The 18,362-nt window shown below is 39.3% G+C and overlaps 1 protein-coding gene across 2 annotated transcripts in view; it reads left to right on the top strand.

The window, feature by feature from the left end:
- Positions 1-18,362, top strand: part of LOC147136524 (ephrin type-A receptor 6-like) — a 142,252-nt gene that overhangs the window by 31,016 nt on the left and 92,874 nt on the right. Inside the window, exons 4-5 of one of the 2 annotated variants that reach the window (XM_086051083.1) lie at positions 7,163-7,389; positions 16,971-17,035. In XM_086051083.1, coding sequence (XP_085907209.1) covers positions 7,163-7,389; positions 16,971-17,035 — 292 coding nt within the window. The remainder of the gene's footprint in view (positions 1-7,162; positions 7,390-16,970; positions 17,036-18,362) is intronic. The other variant, XM_086051084.1, reaches the window with a different exon arrangement.

The following is an 18,362-nucleotide window of genomic DNA, read 5'->3' as shown; positions in this document are numbered from 1 at the left end:
ATGTTATTGTACAGTTTCCTTTTGTAGCTAGGCACACGTGCTCTGCGTTAAAACCGCTGCACCTTCATTTTTGTGTCTAGTTTACCGTGTTTGTGCAGTTCTCTCTTCTAATATTTAAACTTCCCATATTTATCATTATTTAACTCTGCGCCATGCTGGACATTCCGGCGGACCACTGGTGTTCTCGATTACAAGCGTCCTGGGCAACTGACAAATTGGTGACAGAAAGTAGACTAGACCTTAGACTATCTTAAAGTCGGTATAAGTTGTGGCGCAAGAAGTGTAATGTGATTTTGGTGGATTTGATTGAGGCAAAGGCAGACGGATTCTGCACTCCGCTGATGTTTTTGTTGGATGTCCACTTATTTCTTCCACAATTATGACAACATGCATTGAACGTTCTGAATCAATGTAGAAGTCGATTCATTGAATGCATTATTATCATCACCTTTAATATATTTTCAAAAGCACGGGAAGAGAAATCACTTCGAGTGGCCGGGAATCAAGTCGGCTGGGTTCACTTCCAAAGCGATTCATATACCTATTTCTACCAACGCTCGTCTATGAAAACACCAAAAGAAAGAAAACTCCACCAATGTGCACAATTAAAGCGCGCTCGAAAATAGGACCCTGAATCTTGATTTGCTTTGAGCGATACATTTACCCAGAGCCGTAGTCTTATCTAGTGTACTGTGTCTTTAAAGGGTGACTTGTTCTATGTTATCATATACTCTAACGTCATTTGTTAGCCAGTGTCATTGATGGAGAAAAGTATCAAGTAGTTATCTATGAAAGTGTACAATATCCAAATTAAGAATTGTTGAGAATTGTCACGGTTCACATTTTTGAATAGCGCTCGGTTCCCAGAACAGTGCTAAGCAGACAGTATAGCTCACCTGGTGAACCTGACCCCTGAACAGACAGATAAAAATGAACGGGGACCTCCGTAGTCCAGGTGCTCTGGTGTCAACCATGAATCAAAATATCTCTATTTTTAGTCTGAATGGGCTCCTTTGCTGCAGTTTCTTAACGCTCCCGTTGCTCTTTTATATCGAGTAGTTTCTAATATAAGAATGAAGATGTAGCCTGACATTAAAAGGACGTGATTCCTTGATAAGAATGATGTTCCACAAAGTAGGAAAAAAAAAAAAAAGTCCAATCATATTTTGTAGAGGATGCCATAATTACATGATATTTTTGTGTAAATGTTTGTACTGTTGGGAAATTGAGAGCTCTCTTTTAGTTTTCTTGCCAAAAGTGATTCTTGAAAGACCTTTCAAGCAAATACAACTGTTTGAAAAATAGCATTAGCAGATGGATTCTCAAAGTGCTGTTAGTGGTAACACTTTAATTGCAACGTTATTTGCACGTTTGTAATAGTTGTGTCTAGTAGAGACAACATTTTGAGTAAAAATGTATAAAAAAAAAAAAAAGGCTCCCTTTCATCAAAATAACATCAACTCATATGCCACTTGTTTGCAATTGTGGTGGCTTAAGTCGTTTTAAGATTTCACACCAATACGTTTTTTTTGTTGTTTTTTTTACTTCTGATCCATTACTCTCATGAGATGACTCTTCAAATTTGACAAATCTGTGAATCATTTGAACTGTAATATCGATGTAATCTATACTCGTCTAATTCCAATTAAAATACCACACCAATACGTTTTTTTTTTTTTGTTTTGACTTATGATCCATTACTCTCATGAGATGACTCTTCAAATTTGACAAATCTGTGAATCATTTGAACTGTAATATCAATGTAATCCATACTCGTCTAATTCCAATTAAAATACCACCAGTCAAAAGATTGCATGAACTAATGAGATTGATTGTTTTAGATCATCTTCATCTCTCTTTCTACTTTACACTTGAAAACTTAACCAATTTCATTGAATTCTCTTTGGCTTCCCGCTATCAAGCAATGGCACCGCATTCAGGCAGGAGCACAGACACAAGTTCAAGTACATTATTTAGTAGAGCTGCACTTAACTACGAGTGTGTTCTTTGACATCATATAAAAACAGATCCACGCAGAAGTGTGTCTGCATGCTTGCTCCTGTAAGCTCACGCTCTAAGACAAGCAGATGCAGACACGCACGCACGCACGGCCACCCGTCTACAACTGACTGCAAATATTGCCATGTCATTGTTTATTGTTTTTCAAAAGGATATTACTGATTTTAATTGAATTGGATGGGTTCCCTTCATCCCCAGGGTTATTTAAATGTAGCGCACCAAAAATTGGAATGGACATGATTATTGTGAAGACAGTCTTTCACAATCCATTTTGTCATTTTACAAACCTACGGACATGTCCTTTTGTCCCGGTGGCTTTATGTGTCTCACAAATAAAAAAAAAATGGCAGGGTATTGTTTTAAAATTGCAAATACTTAGACTGATCACGTACATTACACCAGAATTACATCATTGCTCCTTTTTCAAGATGGTTTAATACTTATTTTGTCAAACAAAATCAAGTCATGAGATGAATGCCGATGTCAACTGCTGTTGGTTCAAACCCAATGCTCTATGTCCCATAATGTACTGTTTTCCAGACTTATACAAACCTTCAAGTTGATGCGCTGCACATCCCTCAGAACCAAAACGCACAATGTAGAGTAAGCCTTCACTCCTTAAAGCTTGAAGATGTGATTTGTTCACAAATCGGACCTTGAAAGGAAAGTGGCGGGAACCAATTTTACCTGTGATACGGAATTATGTTCATTCACCGTCGCAAACGTTTTTTTTTTACTATTGTAAATGTAAACTGTTTGTGTCTTTGCATATCTAGAAATGCTGTATGATGAAACCAATTTTTTATCGATAGTAATTGGCGGCAGTTGCTATGCTAGATAGAGTTCATGGGCATTGTTTATGGAAAATCCTTTGGATTCCCGGTCTAATATTATCTGGCATGGAATTATAAAATGAGAGGGAAATTAACAAAACAATCATCTTTAAACCGATACCTGTATGATGGGGATTCCCCGCATGGATATGTACAACAAAGGCAATTGTTTTGAGATAATTACTGACCTCTTTGTTGAGTACCTTTTACAAATTGTGATTTTGAACACTTCACGAGGTTTATCTAATAAAAGTGAAACTTTTAATCAGTAAAAGAGAGAGAACTTTAACCTACTGATCCAATATTGCCTCGCATCTCAAAGTCAAAGCCACCTAACACCTCTTCAAGACGTCACATTCTCTTCACCATTCAGGTCATAATGACTGCGTCGTCCAAGTGTGCCTCTCAAGCAATACCTAAACACACACACTAAGCGCATTGAGGTGAACTATCTACTTGAAAAGAGATTCATGAGAACTTTCAAAGAAATCCATGAAGAGCCAAGCAGTAAAAAAGGGGTTGTCAGACTCAATGGCGCTCTCTCGCCAAATTTAGCCTCTGTGATGGATGGGTCATTTTATACACCATTAATCCATCCATTTGTCAATTACTAATGGAAATGTGGGGGTTAAGGATGGGAAGGCAGGACTCAGGATCTGTCAAGTAGCTGTATGCCACCTTGCATGGCCGCTGAGTCGCTGACTGTGATTACAGTGTGTCTGCGAGGCAACTGAAATGCTCCAGTGCAATAGGTGATAATGATGTTTCTTACCATTCACGCTTATTATCAATGCTGTCATTTCTTGTGATTCATTTTTTTTTATTTATTTATTTTTTTATTGTCAACAACATTGGCTGAGCGCCATGCATTTTGTTTGCCTAATGAGCATCCATTTCTTAGCAAGCGGCTTGTTGATTCCATGTCATCAACATTACAATCGAAAGATAATAGAGATGGATTTGTTCCCAGACAAGTTTGAAAGTAATAATGACATGGATGGCAAGACGTTTTGGGAGATTCTACCAATAAAAGTGTAATTGTGTAGACTGATTTCTTTTTAATTGAGTCTTCGGAGAGTAAATCAGTGAGACGAAAATATTTTAAAGGTCCCCTGTTTTCCCTTTTTTTTATGCTATTTGTTCAACAGTAAACTTGTTAGTGGGCACTCTGGTCAGCTATACTGACGTCTAAGTAAATGGTAGTTCAAGAAAAAAAAAAGAGAGCGAGAAAATATGAAGGATGAAAGGTTTATGACGACCGGCTATCAGTCCACAGATATTTTCCCATACTCATCCCATTTCCGTCCCACATTTCTGAATGATGGCCAGATATCTCTTTAGCAGTTGGAGTTACTGGCATACCGGATTTCGGCTCTGATGAGGGTCTCTCGCCGTTTGCTCTGCTCACTCTCCTAAACACCATGGCCATCCAGATTAAAGCCTACGACCCATTAGTCAGTTGGGGAGGTGGATAACCATAGACATGCAGCTCATCTGCAAAGCTGTAAAGTTTGTGCAGTTCTCTTTTCTAATATTTAAACTTCCCATATTTATCAAGTGTTGGAGGTCAAATTTGTTGGAGGCAAATTATGACTGCAACGTTGAATCTAATTTATTTTAAAAGGGGGGTTGGTAACAAAAAAATGACTGCAATATCAAAATTTTATTAAAAAGGTAAACTGACAATTTGCAATGTTTTGGCATTTTAATAAGAAACATGAAGGCGACATATATTATTTGCCATGATGGGCCACATAAAATGATGTGGTGGTCCGGATCTGACCGCCGGGCCTTGAGTTGGACATCTTTATATTATGCAGTAACTGGTATACTTAGTCCTGGCTCTTTCATTTTTCTTCTTTCTTAGAGATACATCAGACTTATCCAAGCACTTGAGGAAGAAACTTTTTTTTTTCATTGTAATTTCCCCCAAATTCACTTTGAGAACTTTAAAAAATCAAACTGATTGATCACACAACTACACTTCACTGAGATTATAATCATCAAAAGCATTTTTTAAAATCCGTACATTAAAATACACGCGTATGTATTTTAAATTGTACATTCTGCTTCCTTGTTACAAAGAGGACATTAGTAAACTTGTTAATGTTATAAAGTTCCGTCCTCTCCGTCGGTTTTGCTGATGTGGGCTTGTTCCAGCTTTTTGCCAGTGATGAGTACAAATGGACGGAGCTTGTTCTGTCGGCACAGGGGGAATAATAGCTCACAGTTAGGCCCTATACACAACAGTCACACCTCACTGGAAACCATTACTGCAACGGAAACCAAATCATTGCGGGGGGCAGCGAGAGAGGACCTCTTGTAAGTGGGTTATCTCCTTCAATCATCATTCTTGTGAGACTGGAGTCCTGTCACCAGTTTCACCTTCCAGAGGGACATAATCTGCTTTTATTGACATGTCCTTCTTTTTTTGTTGTTGTTTTAAAATCGAGTAAACAATGATGACGTAGTGGAGGAAAATGTTGTTATTGTAGCAGAGGAATACAATCCTACAGAAGCAAAAATGCGAGTCTTAAAATAGGAACAGACAAAGTATCGGGTTTAGGTAGACACTGCAATTAGGAAGGAAAGACCCTGTTTGAAAATATCTGACCAAAAAATATGAAGTTTGATTTGTTTGGCCGCATCCTTTCACCAACAGCAGACATAAAAGCGCTACTCTTCTTATCATCCTCTTTTGTGGTTGCATGTGTTGCATAGAAAATGTCAACTGGCAGTTTGGATCCTTTGTGTGGTGATTGGCTGGCAGCTAAGCTTGGGAGATGGAGTGTGATGTTGATGTATTTACCTTCACCGTGCTGACAGCGAGCTGTTCCTATTTGCGCTGATTGACTGGGTATCATCACAGCAGCCAGCATAGCTTTGTTTAACCCGGTGAGACAGCGGACGTTTTGCTTATTCACTCTTGAGCCGTCCATGAAGATGAGGGGAAGACCTTCGATCTTGGCTGACATTGCTGGCTCGGCAGGCTAAGCAGTTCACTTATACACTGCATTTGGATGCAGATAATTGTTTGGAGACAAAATTTGTAAATTGTGATGCTATGCTCCATCAATAGTAATGATTGGCCCGCAAATGTTTTCAAAAAATGATCATAACTTGAAAGTGACAAGAATGGAATCTAACAAAATGCACAAGCTTCTGGGAGACAGAACTGGAGCTTTTTGACATTGTCTTTACTGGGAAGACAGTGTATACAAATATGTACGAAAAAAACTGAGGCATGCGTTTCCAAAGTTTTAACTTAAGTGCCATTTGACGTTTATTCATGTGTCACAATTGAAAAGTGAATAAACTGTTCCAGTAACTGTTCCTGATACACAGGAGTGCAATAAATAAATAAAACTCCATTCGCAAAACTCAACTTTAAGGACCTCAAATGTTCCAAAAGTATGTTATAGAATGTGTAAAACAAAAGGTATCAAAAGTCTTGATACTTCCTCAATTTATCGATACTTGGTATCGGCATAAAAAGTATTACATCGAGATATTATATTTTTTGCCAGCCCTAACATATATATATATACATATATGTATAATATGTATGTATATAATATATATAATGTCTAATCTAGTTCGTGTTTTTTTTTTTTTTTTAATAGTGCTTTTCAAAGTGCCCCTAAACTTTTGAAGGGTGTATGTATGTGAAATGAGGGAGGAAAACAAACCCCAGCACGGCTGGAACTTGCAAACTCCATACAGTAGGGCCTGAGCTTCGGATTCGAACCCCAACATCAGAACTGTGAGCCGGATGTGCTAATCACTTCCCACCGTGTCGCGCTGGTTATTCTTGACTGCGCATGTGATTATAATTATCTTGGTAGTTCAGGTACCGTATACCATAATCTTATCGAAGCACATGGCATAAATGTGTCCCCGTAATGGGCTCCTGACGCACACAAACACGCACACGCACGCACGCACATTGCCTTGTCAGCTAACTCCCTCTAGTGCCGAGCCTCCTGTACAGATGCACGCAGTCTCCGTCGCCGCGTGCTTCGATCATCTCTTCCTCCTGCCCTCCTCATAGTCATCCTTTCAGAACCTCGCTGGCTGCTGCAGCGGTCCGGTCGGGAGGCACATATCGGAACACAATAGGAACATCACCGCGTGCGCGATGTAGCCTCCGTGCAAAGATTTTTGCGCAATGCTTGAAGTGATGCAGTAACTTAGAGCCGGCAGGGAATGTGCGAAGTTTGTATCAGCTTAGTGCTTCTAGACTGATAACTGATTTTTTTTTTTTTTTTCAACTTCCCCCTTGGCATCTTTATCGCTGCTGCACGGCGAAGGGATGGATGTCATGACGAGCAACAAACGGGACTAAATGTAATCTGGAGCGGAGCCAGTGGTGCTTTTTGGACGACCCCGCTGCGCTTTTCTAACCGGCCACGCTCGCTCTCGGCTCGGCTGCAGCCGGTGACCGATGTTGCAGCAGATATGAGTGTTGGACCAAGATTTGTCACTGTTGCACTTTTTCTTGGAATTGTCCTCACTCGCTGTGGCCACTGCAACCAAGGTGAGACACTTTTACACATGCAGCATTTCGAGTGTTTTCCTTGGAGACACGCTAGAGTACATGCTTGCAAAAAGTCTCTGACATCATCCATAACTCACATGCATGTGTTTCGAAAGAACAAAACATACTATTCGTCCAACTTTTGGATTTTGTCGGTGCTTTAGAGACTGAAGTATAGATATTTTTTTTACTACATATATTGTAAACTGCTATTATATGTAAGGAATGAAATGTGTGCCTTTTAAATTACGCTTATACTTCCAGGATTGTACCTATATCCCTAAGATGGATATGCCTGCATTAAAATACATTTACTTGTATTCAATGTTAACATTTAAAGTTTGCATAAATAGCAACGTGTTTTGCATGTAAGTGATGGACTGCGCAAAATTGCCTCAGTTTAGTCTATACAGTATTTAAATACTGAGAGGTGTCACATAGTTTTGCAGACAAGTACTTGTAGAATATTTCAAACTTTCTAGATTTATTGGTTCATAAAAATGCAAATCTACAAAAATCTGACAGCATGGTGACAAATGAAAATCAATCAAATTTGGAGGTAATAATCGAAGATGACAAAATGTATGCTCAGTGAGGGCGACCTTATTTAATTACACTTCAGTACCCACGTACATACAGGACGAGCATGGACTGAATGATAGTGATGTGTGCCATCTCTCTTACATAGTAGGTGGGTAAGAAAACAATTGGTTCAGAAATATCAACAGGTAAAATTGCTTGACATTAGCTCTGTTTGCACTTTAACCGGACACATGATGCTTCCATGTGTTTTGTGTGAATCTGTGATTGCGTGTGCGTATGTGTTTAAGGTCGCAGGCGCATGGTGTAAATTAGATTGTGCGTCTGTGATTGTGTTCACACTCCCACAAGTCCCTCTGTGCGTGTCTGCTATCTTTTTAATAATGTGTATGCCCGGCAAAGTATTGCCACTTGTGTTCCATCATAGATGAGATAGAGCGCAATCGGTCAGGAAACTATTATCGATTGTCATTTCAGGTATCCTACTACTTTATCTAGCTTCAATAAAATAGCCTTGTTTGTTTTATACCTCGGCACACACTGAATGAATGAATGAATGAATGAATGAATGAATGGTGTCTGCTGGCCTCCGTCCTTCACACACGAAGAACTCCTGGCACGATTGCCGTCATCTTCCACCAAGTGGTGCAGCTCGGTGTGAAGAAAGTGTCAGTATGGGCTCAGGTGAAAATGTTTCTCGCCACATCACTTGGTTGATTTTGTTATTACTTTGCCCAATTTAATTCAAAGTGTGCGACTCTGCATAGCCAGGTGCTAGTTACAAAATAATCCCTTAATTTCTCTTCTGAGGATGTGTGTTTTGATCGGCTGCGTTTGTTGCCGTGTGAACTCGTATCTACAATATTTTGATGTACAGTATCGGATTTTTCAATGGGATGAGCATGATAATCGTTTACTTGATTGTTAATAATTCTGCTGATTGCGTGGAAATGATTGATTAATTGTCTCTTGAGGCAAAAGTGACAAGTGCGCTGCCTGTCTGCATTGTCAGCACTGTTGATTCAGTCTCAATTAGCCGGCATGACATTATATAAGGCACTGATTCCCAACCATTAATGCGCCAAGGTACCCATTTTGCATTCGAAAATCTCACGGTGTATGCCACCAAACAAAAACATCACCAAAAAGTATGAGTACTGAAATAACTTACCATGTATTAAAGAATCATTATTTTGAAAAACTAGTGGTTCCACTGTGTTAACGTAGATGGTTGTAGTTCACTCGGCAACATAATGGCTGACAAAAGGCGGCTGTCTACTGCATACGACATCATGTGATGAAGTCGCACCGTTGCCTTGGTACACGGCATTCAGGTCCAAGGTAGCCTCCAGTCCCCCCTGTGATCGTGAAAATGAAAATTTCCTTAAATCACATTTTCCTTTCATTGCTTAGCTGTACTTTGTGTGCCTATCTGCTGATGGGAGACGGAAGCGAACACTATTCCACTCAGGCACGCTTGTGTAAATTGATGCTTTTGAAATCAGGCACAAAGAACTCCAAAGGCCTGGGATTTCAAAGAAAAAAATAAATGGGACCCTTTCCTGGCTGTTGGTGGGAACAATCAAAACAAAAAAAAAACATTTAACAATGTTTTTTGTAAATTCGAACAGCACCACCTTTACAGACATACAGTCCGCCCTGAAGACGACAGCAGCAATCTTCTCACTAATGAGAATCCATGAATCCAATTCACCAGCTTGATTCCTTGCTTTTTAGATCAATCAAAACAAAAAAAAAACATTTAACAATGTTTTTTGTAAATTCGAACAGCATCACCTTCACAGACATACAGTCCGTCCTGAAGACGACAGCAGCAATCTTCTCAATAATGAGAATCCATGAATCCAATTCACCAACCTGATTCCTTGCTTTTTAGACACAGCACAAAGGTAATCCGAAGATGAGGTCTTTGTTCCTTATTTCCGACATTGCTGAGAATGTGATTCTTCTTCGGGAGGCAGAGTTTCAGGAATTCCAAATAAGGGACGTGATCCCTCCTTGGCCAACGTGTGAGTCATAGGGAAGAGACTCCGTGCGAAAGTCTCAAGGCAGCCACAAGTACACGTGGGGAATACACTCGGTAATTCTCTTGCTGCAGGACCAGATGAACACAGTACAACAAAATACAAAGTGTGATTTTTTGTAATAAAGTGTGCCCGTGGCAATTACTAAGTTATTTCGTTCTCAGTGGCGCCATCTGTTTCGATCACGTTCAAAACCTTTGATTCTATTCAGAAGGAGACTTTGTGAGGAAAAATCAATTTTCCAATCAAGGCATCAAAACGTTGACTTGCATGCTGTGAGAGCTCATGCGTGCATTTGAATTAATGCAGAGAGACTAACCGATTTTTTTGTTGTTGTTTTTTTCCGCTTTCTGTTCTAAATATCTTTTGAGCAATGCTTTAGTATGTAAAATATAATTTAAAATACATGTATCCATTATCAATGATACTATGCAGCGATTACATTTGAAGGTATCGGCCGTAACATGTACAGAATGCACATGTAACCCCACCTTTATTGTGACATCACTGCGGTCCTATGTCTTTAAAATGATCCCCCAAGTTTATGTAACCGAGAATAAGGACGGCACATTGCTTTTCTCTTTGTTGCCGCTCTCTTTACATGTGTCCTTGACCTTGTTGTATAGAATGTGAAAGCTTGGGGAACCAGTCTTTAATCATCCACTGAACACTAAATCACACTTCATCACCATGAATGTATGCACTTCTTTAGCCCAGGGGTCACCAACCTTTTATAAAATGAGAGCTACTTCTTTGTTACTGATTGAGGGCTGCCCGTTTGATGCTTCTGAATTTATCATGTCTGGGATAGGCAACTTAATTGCCGTATTTAAAAAGATAAGAAAATGCAACATTACCTTAGAAGTGCAGTGGTTAATCGATTTATTGACAGCTAATACATTCTCAAATTAATCAGTTATTTTGATAATCGATTAATGGTTTCGATACTTAGTTAAAATTGTGCAAATCCTTTGAAATGTAGCCTCGCAACATGAAATATTCTGATTTTTGTAGTCTTTCATGAAAGCAAGCTGATTCTTTTTTTTTTTTAAGACATGCAAATGTCTGCTTTTACATTGGAAAATAGTGATTTTTATTCTATTTTAACTATTTTCTGAAATATTACAGACCAAAGAGCAACTGAATCATAATTTATTTGTGCATTACACTGTCAATTTTGACTAATATTCTGTTTTTCTGAAATTGACAATCAACAGATTAATCTGTTATTAGAATAATCATTAGTCGCTGCACAAAAGTACATTTTTCATCTTTGCATGATTGTTTCATTCTTTTTCTTATTTATTTAACTTTTTATGTTATAACATAGTATGAATGGCCCGTATTTGTCATGTCAATGTAAGAATAGTTCAACTGAAAAAAATGACCTAGTATCGGGATAGATACATTCGCCAGTAGTTGTATTGGTATCGTATGGAATTTAAAAAGCTAAGCATCTCCCATCACTAGTGGTCAAACTTTGCAGAGGAGGGAGCAAAAACAAGCTCCTTTCATACAAACAATTCATCCGTTGGCGAGTAACCTCACGTTAACCGTAATGATCAATGAAAAGAGCGGTTCAAACCTCAAGTCCCATTTAGTCCGCTCTCTTGCTTCACTTTATTTCACTTCTTCATATTTCCTCTGGGGTGCATTCTTCACCGAGGGGATGCCAGCCAGCTCCTTGTAGGGGGTGAAGCTCCTCACAGTTGTACGGGAAACATTGCAAACAAAAAACTCGGATGGTGTCAAGACTTATCCATAATCAAACAACATATGAATACTGTACTAATTATACTTTTCAATATAGGGCCCCGGTTCCATATTTGAAGCTACATAGCTCATTGTGGTTGTAGATGAGCATTGTTGTGAACGAGAAAAACAACAAAAAAAGGAACGTTTGCCATCTATTTGCATTTAGGACAGATTTTCTTTCTGTAGACCCATTACTCAAAATGAATCATGAATGTTGGTTGATGTGCTAAATTTACTGTAGACCGTACTGACAGTATCACAGTTTTTAGAAGGATGCAAATTTACATAAAATAAGAGCTGTAAGAGACTGCCGACAGATATATTCCTATTTCAGGGTGTTTGTGAGGCTTGCGAGGGCTCTAGGACAGACAGGAGATGTCATCATTTTGCTAGCGCGCCATTTATTTGTGAGTTGGCCGGCTCATGTTCTATTTATATCAAACCAGTTGAAATCCCAGCGGACCGCCTGCTCCAGGCAGAGTCTGTGGGTGCCCCTCCTGAAAGATAACTCTAAAGAGGATAGGGCAAGGGATTGATGGAAATGTATTTTATATTGAGGCCGATCTAGTGCACACTTTTGAAGTAATGTACTCTTTCAGAACTACAAATGTGAATGCATGAAATACAAATCCAGGGCAAAATGTAAACACCCGCAGTTATACTTAATTTATATTCTTTCTTTTCCACCCAGATATTTTAGTTCAATGAATGAATCATAAATTGTCGCCACAGGATGAGTTGCAACATGAGTGATAATGTTCTCTCCCCTCATTCATCGGATGTTTTTTTTTTTTTTGGTTTTGTTTTTTGTTTTTTTATTGAAAGAAATTGAAAGTGCCCACCGCAGTGTGCGAGCAAGCGGGCCAAATATCAGTAATCAGGCCATCCCCTGGGGAAGGTACCGGGCAGGTAAGCAGCGCAACGTGGCCTAATGATGCCCAATTAAACCATTGGCTTTTGCCAGCTAGTCTGTTCAACCTGGCAGTGGCCCTGACGTGACATCCGCAGGCATAGAAAGACAGAGAGAGAAAAGGGAGCTCTTCCAAATCATGCTACCGTGAAGCAAATATTAAACCGAGCTGAAAGAACAGACAGGACAAAAGTAGAAGGAATTCAGAATTAACGCTTGCATGCCAGTCTAGATGCTAAATCAATGATTAATTAATATCATAATCTTATAGGACATGTGTTTTCCGATGAATCAGAGCCCATCTATGGGGCAAATTAAAATTTTAGTTTGCGCTCTGCTTGCTGTTTGCAAGCCGGTTATTTGTTCTGTCGTGATTAAAGACCTGAGTGTAAAAAGTCTTCTGAATAAAACTTTGGGTTTCAAGGTAATGAAGAGTCTTCTAATTGTACAGTAAAAAAGACAAATTAAAACTACGAAAAGAGATGTGTTACTCTCGCTTCAGTGGCACCTCTATGAGAGCGATGTTACACATAGTTGATCTCGACTTAATTTGTGGCGAAATCCGATATGATGTCACACGAGACGTAACATACTTGAAGCTGGACTTATCGTGTGTGATTGGAAAGAATCAATTTTCAATTGAACAACTTTGAGCTAATCACATGCAACAGAAGGCCAGAAGCAAATGACTACTCATGCAAGCAAGAGCCACTCTGTATGTCTAGAGCATTGTTGTTCCACTTCAGTCTTGTAAGTGTCCGAAGCAGACTTTCACACTGTTTCTGACTGTCAAAACAAATCAAGATGGTATTTTCTCTGTGGGCTAGAAATTTTAATTCATGCTGACATGGCAGAAATGCATCCGGCCATCGTGCGATCAGTCAGGAGCTGCAAGTTGGCCCCTAATACTCAACGTTTCACTCTCCAACTATAATGACTGTACTTGAATTCCAAAATTAGTCAACTGACTGTGAACTGGACTTGGAACTGGCTTAATTTCTATACACTAGAGACTTCATTCAACGAGCATCAAGGGAAGAGCAAAAAAAAATGTTTTAAATGTCAGTGATAACGTAATTTAAGGTAAAAATGCTACATGGATCAATTCACCAGGAAAATCTGACTAGCGGGAAAAAAAAATGCAATTTGACTTTAAAACAGAAGGCAACCCTTTTTTTTTTTTTACAATATGTTCTATGCAGCTCCACTTGTCTAAATTTGTGTTTATGGAAATAGAGTTAAGCAGTAAAATCCAACCCTTTTGTAGCCATCTCAGGGGGCGGCCATTTTGTCACTTTCTGTCAACTGAAAATGACACCCCACTTGCTCAAGGGTCAGGTAACAACCAATCCTGGGTCAGCTTCACAAAACAGGTGAGCCGCGATTGGCCGTGAGCCCTGAGCAACTGTGATGTCATTTTCAGTGAACAGAAAGTGACAAAATGGCTGAAAATGGGCGGATTTTGCTGCTTAACTCATATTCCACAAACGCAATATCAATCGAAATGCTCTGTTTAGACTATAGTGGAAGCAAAGAAAATTTAGGACTTGACTTTACAAAAAAAAAAAAGAAAATCCAAAACATAAATAGGTAGGAGTGACAGTAAGGTAGAAGACATTATCCAACTCAGACACAAAAACAGTGGAACTAAATATAATATTCATGTCACAAAACGACACAAGAGAAAAAACTAAGCTGAAGTAAAATGGTGATTTGTTGAAAACAAAACTTGAACATGGCAAGGTAGACAAGGGAATATTTTAAAATGAGACACAGATGCAGCAAAACAATACAGCAGGATAAAAACCCAGCTCCTTCTATATTCTGTATTGTTGATCAAATTTATAGATGTGGATGAGCTGGAGCTGCCAACTGCCTGACAGGCAGCTACACTTCAAAAAGGCCACAAAACAGTGAGTGAACAATTTTGTCTAAAAGCAGCAAAGAAAGTGGGACTGTGGAAACTTGAGTAAGGATGAATATCCGCCTCCTACCCATGCACAACACACTTATGGGCTTCTAAATAGCATGATGACACACAAGGTGTGTGTATCAATGTTTCCCGTATCGGCTTTCGAGGAGGTGCCCATACGTCGATGAGCCAAACAAACCCGATGATGCAGTTGCGCCACCACTCTGTCAAACGAGCTCCTTCAGACCTGGATTGGCCGCAAAAAAAAAAAAAAAAAAAAAAGTCCCATTTTCCTCTTTGCTTGCCCCAGTCTTGTCAGAGAGCCTCTGCAGAGATGTAAATGTCACTTCCCTTCTACGCGAACATAGCAGTTTATAAATGATAATGATGTATACAGCGCTCAGTCGTTACTTGAAGCGCTGTCAGTTGCAATTCTGTATCTCTCTAAGTGTAATGGCTGGTTATTTTCTACAGGAAATATTCTTAGTTAGAAAAAATTGTCAGTATAATCAGCTTGTATGGCCCCGCAGCCCGAAAGGCCAGTTTCACAGCGCTACATGGACGCTGTTATAAAACACTGATTACGCTTTGATTTGCCAGAAGTGTGAGTGCGTGTGTTTGTGTGTGTTTCAATGTGTAATTGTCGGCAGTCGACGGTCACTCAAGGACAGATTTAGGAAGTAAGCGGTCTGTTGCTTATCATCAGATTCTACTTTGATGACTCCGAGCACAGAAATTTGTCATGCAATTCAAAACACTTCAAGCCTACTGTGCAATATCATTGCTGCTATTTCTTAATCTCTCAGAGACATTGGCATAAAAATATTTATCTTAGTTGCTTCGATCCCACATTTGGCAGACGAATACCAGTGAAATTACTTTTTTGATATCAAGTACTGATACCACTAGTACTAACGATACATAACATTTCAATTAATTCAATAACAGATACTTCTGAGCAAAGAGCACATGATGATGGACAGATGTGTCAATCGGTCGTGGTGTAGCGTCAACAACTGCCAAGGAAGATTTACTCAATGTGTTTTTTTGCCTTAAAGTATCTGTGGCTGCTATCGTCATCCTTCACGTGTGCCCGATACCTTCAAATAAGGCTGATTTCAATCGATTTCAGTATCGGTACTCCCCCTTCCCTATTAAAGACACATTGATTCCTTATAATGCAGTTCTCGTCATGATTTAGTGATTTGTCTGCTGCATGCACCACATGTACAGATCCACACCATAACGAACTTGCGCAGTTAGTCTCAAAGTATGGTACTAGTACCACTAGTGGTATGCAGACTCCCCCGAGTGGTATGTGAAAGAATCACAGCCCAAATGCAGGTTACTTTTATCTAACTTTAAAATACAATACATTTCCATTTAATCTTTGTTCAAAAACGTGTATTATGGTACTGTTGTTCTTTAACTTTCATGTACAATTAAATTTATCTGAATCATTTCAGTAAAACTGTTTAAATATTCCTATATTTTAGCACAGTATCAATATTCAAAATGGTAGAGTGGCTTTAAACGTACTTTTTAGTTAAGTCTGTCTTGTTTTTGATGAAAACTACAATGCTACTGTATTTTAATATTGGTCATTAGGGTGGCACTTGGAAAACTAAGTTATTTTTTTTTAGTTGGTACTTGGTATAATGAAGTGCTGAATCCCAGAGTGAAAATACAATTGCTGTTTTTTTTACCGCTTTGTGTGATTCACTTGCAGGCTCGACACAAAGAGGTGAACAGTTCCTGTTTTGACTGCTTCTGAAAGTCACTTTTTTGACAAATGCTTTCTAAGCGGGTGTGACTAATCACTAAATATGTCGTCATCCTTTCCCGAACTCTGCCCCTAGTCGTCTTAGTATTGAAAGCCGTATTGTGCGTTGACACACCACGCAGTAAAAGGGAAAGCATGCTGATGTGAAGAATGTTCTGCAATTCATGTTCCTTGGGATATTTTGATGGCAGCACCAGATCATTAAAACACAAGTTAACTGTTTAAACTTAAGAAACAATGCATTTCTTCAAACACGTCCGTTCGCAGTACTTCCATTGCAAGGTTGGACTCCAGCTGGTTTTGTGTTTATATCTCAGTCGCACAGCAAAGGAAGCAGATATTGTGGTTGAAAATGACTAAAAAACGGTGGAAGGCAGGCAAGGGAATGGACTGTTGACAGCAATTTGAGGGCAATCTATCAGTCCCAAAATTGTGTGGCAAGTGGCAGCCCTGTTGTTCCGAGTGTTTGTGTTGCCATGCTGATAAATATTCATCCAAGAAAACTCATTCCTGTTATGATAAAATGCCTAAATGAACATGTTTATGACTGATATTTCAATTTCCAGTGTGAAAATGGAACTTTTGTGCGCTGACAGATGGATAATGGGTGGATTTCCCCCCTCTTTTTCATTTCAGTTGTGCTGCTGGATACAACGTCTGTGCTTGGAGAGCTCGGATGGAAGACATATCCTATAAATGGGGTAAGGATTCTGCGCACTACTATTACAGTTTCTGTATTTACTCTCCACCCTGTTTTTTCGGAGGGGGGTGTTTGTTGCATCGACCAGATCGATTATAGTGACGTGTACGTCTTTGTTTCCGGTCAGAGGCCTCTTTAGCCTCATGGGAAATAAGGTAACTTGGAAACAAATAATGAGATAACATCTCTAAGGAGGCTTTTTATAATCTGGTACAATCTTTCCTTGTCAATTCCTTTCCGTTCACGTCACGGCCGAGCCACACCAATATTTCACTGCCTTGAATGTGAATCGGTGGGAAGCAAATTGTGTGGCCATTAGTCCAAATGTCCAGCAGCAGCTATAATAAGTATAAATACATACAGTGTATACAGGAGAGCATAGCACTGCAGAGTGAATAAAATTTCACCGTGCATTTAGACCTCATTTCACCTTTGCTTGCCAGTGCTCCAATACAAGAGAAAAATGATTGCATGCGCTGTGCCTAACACTGTATTTATGACAGTCTACTACTAAAAAATGATATTTCCATTTTGCTCAGACAAGGTGCCTCAAGCACAACAGCGGCATCCTACCTGACTGAAAATGTGAACACAAGTGTAATGCCATCTGAAGGGTTTTTCTTTTTTTTTTGGAACCAAAATATGAGAATGATTTGGACATTTTATAGATTATCCATTCAACAATATATTTTATGTATTTTTGTTGGATAACTTAGAATTTTGTATATAGTTTTAATTCATAGAATATTAATAATCTAGGTCAATTATCAGCTTTGGCCTGTAATATTCTTCAACTTTCTGAGTCACATTCTGGTTGTTGCTTCCATTTGAGTGGGCCTACAGTGACCAAAAGTCTAGGTGCCCTGTTTTCGTGCCCAGTCTAACTTTATGCATGGGTGGAGTTTTCTTTCTTTTGGTATTTTCTTAGTTAGAAATGGGCGTTTGCAGCCAATCGTAGCGACTGCTCTCATTCTCTTTAATACATGGCGGAAGCATAACGGACTCATTCACTGGAGTCCATGCAAGGGATCAAAGGTTGCAAAGTATTTTTATAAGGACCTGTAGGAAGATCTTCAATTGTGTGTAACGTAAAGATGGCACTGAGCACTTAGAGACCGCCTTTCACTACCAATCGTGCGTCTGTGTGTGACAACCCCACACACCCCTACACACACACACACACACACACACTCAAATCCAGCAAAAAAACTATTACGCTATATGTGCGCCACAATTTAGACCTGGATTCACCTGGTCTAAAGTCAAGTCAACTTTCTGTCACCAAATTGTCAGGTGCATCAGGGGCATGCAATAGAAGGTGCCCTCGC

This window comes from Filicampus tigris, chromosome 14 (assembly GCF_054856515.1).
Source record: "Filicampus tigris isolate MCC_2025a chromosome 14, RoL_Ftig_1.0, whole genome shotgun sequence".
NCBI lineage: Eukaryota > Metazoa > Chordata > Actinopteri > Syngnathiformes > Syngnathidae > Filicampus > Filicampus tigris.
Note: the sequence above shows the minus strand (reverse complement) of the source record. Positions and strands in the feature narration are given on the sequence as shown.